This window comes from Prosopis cineraria, unplaced genomic scaffold, assembly GCF_029017545.1.
Source record: "Prosopis cineraria cultivar Desert tree isolate PC_DT_omini unplaced genomic scaffold, ASM2901754v1 PC3, whole genome shotgun sequence".
Taxonomy (NCBI): domain Eukaryota; kingdom Viridiplantae; phylum Streptophyta; class Magnoliopsida; order Fabales; family Fabaceae; genus Prosopis; species Prosopis cineraria.
The window spans coordinates 5,258,578-5,266,759 of record NW_026555334.1 but is presented as its reverse complement, the minus strand read 5'-3'; the positions used below and the strand labels follow the sequence as shown (position 1 = coordinate 5,266,759).

The window sequence follows — 8,182 nt, the reverse complement described above, 5'->3', positions numbered from 1 at the left end:
TCTGCATTTCCATTTGTTCATTTCTCTCAACATTTTTTGAGATAAAATAGTTCTCACAAAATTTTTTGAGGGAAACTTACCAAACATTGACACTTCATTTGTTCATTTCTCTCGTATATGTTTGTGAGAAATTTTTTCGCTCAAAAATTTTTCAAGAGTCATTCTCTCAAATAGTTGCAAGAGAAAGTGTTTCTCTCATTATTATTTGAGAGAATAGCTCTCTTCAAGAGAACTTTCTCTTTGATATTTTCAGAGAAGTTCTCTTAAAAAGTGGTGACTCTAAAAAGTTATCGTTGATTGTCAACTTTCAGTAGCGACTTATATGTCACCACTGAAACTTAGACCTTTGGCGACGACATGAACTTGTTGTTGTTGAAAGTCTGACAATCAGCATTGACTATATCTTGTCATCGCAGAAAGTCACTATTTTAGCAGCGACTTCAAATGTTGCAGTAGAAAGTCACATTTTCAGCGGTGACTTTTATTGTTGTTGCAAATTGTTCATTTTCAGCGGCAACTTTTTAGAGTTGTTGCTGAAAATTACCGCTAAAAGTTATTTTTTTTGTAGTGCAATAAAGTATTGTGAAACTTTTAGTCTATTTCATACATAGATTCAAAATATTCCCTTTGAGATTGTGCAACTGCTACCTTCTGCCTTCATCAATCTTAGTCTCACAATCTCATAGCTAGCCTTCAACTTTTAGTCTCTATCCCATGCGTCTCTAACCCCAATGAATCGCACATGAAGCTCGAGAGAATCAATTAAGAGCTAAGTTGGTAGAGAATAGGAAATTTTTAAAGAAGATGATGGCTCAATGTAAGTCCTCCACCAACGAACACGTTTTAACTACATATACACCTATAGTTGAAGATCAAGGAAGTGATGAGTCTAATAGTGATGATTAACAATCTATGAATTTTTATTACTTTAATTGGATTACTTATAAACTTGTTTATTTTAGATGTATTTTCATAACCAATTATATTTGTTGTTGCATTGGTGTTGTTAATAGTATTTGAAATTGACTCTAACAGGAAAGGGGTTGACAAGAAACAATTTGATATTAATTTGATTTGCCAATTTCTCATGGAATTCTTTTGAAAATTTACATGAGAACTATTTTCACTCAGAAGAAAAATACTTGAATCTGCATTTCCATTTGTTCATTTCTCTCAACATTTTTTGAGATAAAATAGTTCTCACAAAATTTTTTGAGGGAAACTTACCAAACATTGACACTTCATTTGTTCATTTCTCTCGTATATGTTTGTGAGAAATTTTTTCGCTCAAAAATTTTTCAAGAGTCATTCTCTCAAATAGTTGCAAGAGAAAGTGTTTCTCTCATTATTATTTGAGAGAATAGCTCTCTTCAAGAGAACTTTCTCTTTGATATTTTCAGAGAAGTTCTCTTACCCATTTTGGCAAGAACTTTCTCTTAGATGTTTTTACAAGAAGTTCTCTTGAAATAGTCCGAAAGGAATGTGTTCTCTCAAAATTATTCAAGAGAATAAACCTCACTTATTGAAATTTTTTGAGAGAACATAATTTTACCTATGACATTTTACTCTCATATTTCTCAGGAAAGAATGAGAAAAATTTATCTATGTTGAAAAAAGATAAAAATCAAATAATATATAACATTGTTCATGATATGATACAAATTTACAATTGAATTATATATTTAATTGTTGTTGTTTAATATAATAATCAAATTTGAAAATTGGACTAAAATATTTGTGCGAATATAATTGAAGACTTAAATTTGAAATTTGTTACATTTTAAATTAATTTTATTAAAAAATAATATTTTTAAGTTTCTATGAATATAAACAAATTATAATATATATAAAATGTTTTTAATTATATTAATAATTGAAAATAACATCAAATGTATGAATACGTTTTGAGTTTTAACAATTTAATATTGCTTCATATATAAACACATACTTGTGTAATTAAATAATATATAATTAATTTTTCATATAAAGATTTCAATGCTTTAAACTTCACTGACTGCTAATAATATCTGAAGACATAAAATGTTGACATATGATATATATCCATATTCTAAGAAGGTAGCGATTTGGAATATCAGAGGATGGGACTCTTCAAAATCTAAGCTTCAAGTTATTGATTAGATTATAACAGAAGATTTTAATACAAAATAGTAAAATTTGAAACGATACAAATATGAAAAAAATAATAATAAAACAGTGCAGCAAGGGAATCATAATTTGAAATGACTTAAGGTAGCTAGAGTTGGTAACAAAACAGAGTTCTTGTCAAATAGTTGTGAGAATCATGGAAAGGTGATAAAAATTTCAAATACGCAGCCTTCCACCAGATTTTATATCACCGGATTGGGGAATTTTGATGGAAACAGCTTTGAAAAGATCGGTGCAAAGGGGTAACAGGATGACGCCGGTGAAATAAATAGACGAGATGGTGAAAACATAGAGTGAAAAAACATCCTGCTTGAGGATGTCCTTGAGCAAAAAGAAGAATGCAGCAGAGAAAGAGACGGATATGGAAACGATGGACATGAAGAGGAAACTCAACCCTAAAAGAAGTTTGAAAGGCAAATCTTTGTGAAAATCTCGAGGTTGCTGGCGGGACGTGAGGATGGAGAGGAACAAGATGAGAGAGGTGATGGAGCAGCAGAAAGCGAACAGGGAGGTGCTTGCAAACAATTTGAAAGCTGGGTGGCGTTCTAGGTAAGGTTTGCCGGTCACCTGCTCAGTACCACCAGGGATGGTGATAGCTGTGGTGAAGGCCACACCGGCAATAAGTGCGGCCACGACGGAGCACGACTCCGACGTGCTCTTGAGCCATTCAACGCCTTCTTTGATTAAATCCTTGTGATCTGTTGCAAAAATATCTGCTGGTGTTTGCTGACTCCTATTGCGGAGGAATTGCATTTTGTGCGGCACTTTTTTATTCATATACTACAAAATGGAAGAAAACTTTCATCAATTTATACATGCATGACATAAATGATTGATTCAATTTGGTTAAGGAGGAGTAGGAAATAACACTAGAAAACAAGAAATTTAGGACAGATTTGTAATTGGCAAAATTTTTTGTCACAAATCATTTGTGATGGAAAAGGTGAATTTTTGTCACAAAAAATTGTAAGAAACACTAGTAGGAAAAGTGCTTTTTAAACCAGTGAAGCCTTTCTAAACTGGTTGATTATCAAGACGACTGATTTAGAAAGTAATTAAAAATTTAATTTTTTAAGAAAAATAAAAGCCTTTCTAAACTGTTTGTCAACAAAATCGGTTTAGAGAGTCGAAAAAAAAAAATCAAACAATGTTTCCAAACCAGTTATACAATTATCTAGTCTAGAAAGAATTAAAAAAATTAAATGTTTTATTAAAAAATATCATATTTTAGAACAGTTGTGTAAGCAACCAGTCTAGAAATCTTTTTCTAAACCCGTTATTCATGGAACCGGTTTAGAAAGTCTAATAGCTCGCAACGTAGTTATGAAAATGCCACCCCCTTTACTTCCTAAACCAATGGCATAGCAACCAGTTTAGAAAGCTATTTTTTCGCTAGTGAAAGAAATTCTGTCATAAGAGCACTAATCCGTGTGCTTTTTAAGTAGAATGAGATATGGTACCCGAAACCATTTGACTTCCCACTGCATGTGCACGGCAGCACCAGTAACATGCATGGGCATATAATGGGAGAGCCTGGCAGCCAAGTGGAGGATGGTGTTGCCTTCACTGTCTACGCCTCTGAGGAGCTTTTCTTGCAAGTTCTCCTTTATTTGCCTCATCAGGTACTCCAAAACATGGATTTGCCTGTTTATAACTGCCACATGCAATATATTTTGGCCTATCGAGTTGGTTTTGTACACGACAATGGCCTCTGGTTTATCTTTCAGAATTTTCATCACTATTTCCAGCACACCATTTTTCGCTGCAATAAACAACGCTGACTCCTGTCTCTCCCTTTTATTTTTTACCATCTTTTCTATCCCTGAAAATTAATCCAATGAAGATCCATGGCTCTACCTACTTACATATACAGGGGGAACAGAACACTTCAGGCTCTCTTTCTTCATCTGCTAACTCTTATAATAAATATCTTACTAGAGAGTTCTTAAGTTTATCAATATAGAGAGTTTCTTCCCCAAAAAATCTATAAAGAAGGTGAGAATTTCCTTTATGTTGTGAATTGTGATTTTTAGTCATAATTAATGGTAGACTTGTAGTTTGTGTTGATCTGCAGTAAAAATTTGGTTGCCAACATCTGCACTTTGTTTCGCATCACCGGCAATTGATAAGTGCATAACATCTATTGGATCCAATTTAAAGGTGGGGGCGGATTCTATGTTCAGAAAATTCGCCCGAATTAGAGGGGAGAATGACGAATAACGACCTTATAAAAGTAATAATGTCAAGCTAGAAATCTCTTTATAACTAAAGTTCTCAAATTCAGTATTTTTTTTCCTATGTTTCAATACTAAAATTTAAAAAAAAAATTTAACTTGGCATTAATTTTTTTTTTATGAGGCCCTTACTTGTCATTCTCCCAAATTTAACTGTTTCCAACTTGCCATCCATGATATTTATTGATATTACACATACTACTTTATTGTCTTGAGGCTATTTTCTTGAATGTAATAATTTCTGGTTAGAAAGAATAAGTTAGAGAGTTCTTAAAGTTGATCACTATAGAAAGTTTCTTGCCGGCCCACAATATCTATGAAGATTAGAGAAGGTGATCAGAAATACCTTTATGTTGATGTGATTTTTTTTCCCTGCCAATGTTGTGATTTAGTTATAATTAAAGACTTCCAAGTTTAAAAATTCTACTCTGATATAATTAGGTAGAGTTAGCTTTTAATTTGCGTTGATTCATAGTTTGTTTTCTTTTCAGCTGCATTTATCCAATATTAGAGAAAAATTAAAGTTATTAGTCATATATCTTTCTCATTTCTGAACGTATTGAATATTAATAAGATTAAATAAAAACGACGACAGAAATTACAGGTCTTACAAAATTATACAATTAGAATTAGTAATACGGATATGGCCCCAATCAGCCAAAATGTGGTAAGTTTGGTTGGCAAAATGGGAGTTCATTTAGAGACGGGTTTACCCACATCACTTAATTCCGTGTTCAGTTTCGGGGATGAGCCCCATGGTGCTTAGCACCAAAACACTCTTTTTCTTTTGTTTTTTTATCCAAACCACAAAATTATAATAACAATCATAAATAAATATTATAAAATTATTATTTACATATTTAATAAATAAACATTAATTTGTTAAAACTTGACCCAAACAGTTTAAATAAAATTTTTGTTCTGAACAGTTCAGAACTAAACTGAAAAAATAAAAAAAATGATATGAAGAGTTTAAAATTGGGCTTGAGTCTAACAAAATAAGCTAGTATCTTACAATAATGTGACAAATCAATGTTTAAATTCTCATTAAGAGAAGTACTTATATTTAATACTCAATCATGCCTTGTATGATATTACCTGTCATGAATAAAACTGTGCAAAATCAATAGAATAAAAAAATATTTTATAAAATATTTTTAATTACAGTTCTAATAAGAATATATTATGATTTGAGATATTTAACTTATATTGAGCAATGTGTTTTTATTGTTTTTTTTTATCGTAATTTAAACTTGAATTCAATAAATATACAAGTGTCAAGTATTTAGACTACAATTTTATATATGATTGCTTTGAATTCTTTATTTTAAACTCAGTATCATTCATTTATTTTTTGTCTTTTTTTTTTCAAAATATAAGGTGGCTAACCTATCAACCTACAGATGAGCCCATTATAGATTCAAATTATGCAGTGCAAGTCAAAACCACCCTGTATCTAAATGAACCCATTTTCTTCAACCCAACTTGCCTCTATTTTTGCGAGTTGAACCTATATTACTAGTTCTACCAAAAATTTGCCCACATTAAAGTGTTGCCATCTGTACAATCAATGGTGATATCACACACACACACATGTACACACACAAAAATTGATTATTTTGAGGCTACTTTATTTTCTTGAATGAAATCATTGTTGGTTAGAAAGAACAAGTTTAGTTTTTGAGAATATACATCCTTCCCAAACTATATGTATTATGATGACAGAACCAAGTCTTTTAAAAAAGCCGATTAAGCATCCCATACTATATAATGTGTGACCCTGTATCTAATGCTATTTTAAGTCTCCATTACTTTGTCAGTCCCTGCATTTTAATGAAGAAAAGAAAGAATAACAAAAGATCAATACCTTCCTGGTCATCGGTTTGATGACTAGGTTTGGGTAATATGATATTTGGTTCGTGTATCAACGAAGAAGGGGAGTCGGTTACGGTTCCAGCTCCAACGTATGCTACATCTTTATACCTCCAAATTTCATCAAGTATTTGACGGCACCAAACGTGCTTTTGTTTCTTCCTCCTCAATGTCCTTTATTACCTCTAATCCTTAATTAATATATATAAACAAGATAATTAAGCCAATTGCGAATAACAGAATTAAAAGTACCATCAATTATTTATTAGCACAAGCTAGCTTTTTATTAGATACCTAGGTAGAGAACGAGAGTGTACGTACGTACCATCGGGTCCAAACAACATAAGTCCATAGAGCCAAACAAAAGGGTTGATTGCAGGCATGAAAATGTCAACAACAAAACAGGTGAATGCAGTCATGAAAATGCACATGTCACAGCATGTCCAATAACTTTTTGGAACAACATTGTCATATTCATTGATGTGATAACTTGGGTTTTCTGCATCCACTATGCTTTCGGGAAGAGCTACGACAAAACATGAACTTTGTTTAATTTTCAGATCATAATTATAAAGCAAAATTAAGATAAACAAATAAAATACTTTCTTTCATGAACATGAACTTGCCAGTCTGCTGGGATTTTGACAGATGGTAGGTGCTCCTCTACGGTTTCACGTATATGCCTTCCGCATGAAAAAGAAAATTTTATCAATATGAGCAATAATTGCTCCCTCCATTCTTTTTTATTGGCCAAAAGAGACAAGAGTTGGATTTTACTATTTATAAAAGCATACAATTAACAAAATTTAGATAGCAATTAATATGATTTTTCAATAATACCCTTACAAAAATAAGGCCTTAGTTGATAATTAAGAGTGTGTGAGAAAGATTCAATTAAGGGCATTTTCGGAACGGAGGGAGTATAATTAAGTGATGCATACATGCATACTAATGATGAAGAGGTCAATTATGTTTGTTATACTCTTTTGGCCCTATTTATAAGATAGAGATAGAAAATTAATTTTAATCCTATCTATAGAGCACTTAATTATTTTCTATATTCATTGTGTATTTGTTACGCCTTTATTAAATTATAGAAAAAAATTATTAAAAATAATTTTTTTTGTCTTTATTAGGAAAAAAAAGTAAGAACTTATTAAATTTTAAGACATAATTAATAAAATTTAAGATTTTTTTAATTTTAATAAAATATGCTGACTTATAAATAAAATCAAATGAAGTACTTACACTTGTATGCGAACTTGGCATACCATCTAAAATTGCTGATGCTGCTCTCGAAAGCAGAAGGTTTGGCGGCCATGATATGGAGAGGGGTGACTCCCTTTTCATCGATAGAACCCACAGTTTCCCATTGGTACAGTTTAATGATTTCAAATGCCAACTCTGTGAATATGTATACGTGAGCATGAATTCATTAAAGGCATTAATAAATAAATAAATCATTAATTATTTGTAAATGTATAACAAGTCTGCTTCCTCCTACAATACTTACGAGTCAAATTTAGAAATTTAGAAATTTACAATTTATTGCATCAACTTTTCAGAATAGTATTTAAATTAAAAAGTATTAATCCACAAGTAAATGAAACTTTCACATATAAACTACACATAATCCAAAATACAGTTATTAAACTACAAAAAGGACAAACTGCTTATTTTTGTTTTGTTTTGTTTTGTTTTGTTTTTTTACTCAAGTTAGTGTCATTGCAAGCTTAGCAAAGGGAGCAAACCGAAAAAAAATATAAGGATAATAAAAAATTTAGTCCTTCAAATTTTTTCTCAATTATCGATTTGACTCTTTATATTTTCTTAAATTATCATGTAAGTCATTTAAGTTTTTAAAATAATCTAATGTGTAAATTATACTTCCTTTGTTTAAAAATGTAAGG

General features: G+C 31.2%; 1 protein-coding gene across 1 annotated transcript; it reads right to left on the bottom strand.

Moving 5' to 3' along the window:
• Nucleotides 1–2,322: 2,322 nt before the first annotated feature.
• LOC129304674 (protein ACCELERATED CELL DEATH 6-like) lies at nucleotides 2,323–3,977 on the bottom strand. Its single transcript, XM_054944415.1, has 2 exons — nucleotides 3,627–3,977; nucleotides 2,323–2,946 (listed from the first exon to the last, which is right to left on the bottom strand). Exons 1-2 carry the CDS (start codon nucleotides 3,975–3,977, stop codon nucleotides 2,323–2,325), a joined length of 975 nt encoding a protein of 324 aa, XP_054800390.1.
• Nucleotides 3,978–8,182: the final 4,205 nt, after the last annotated feature.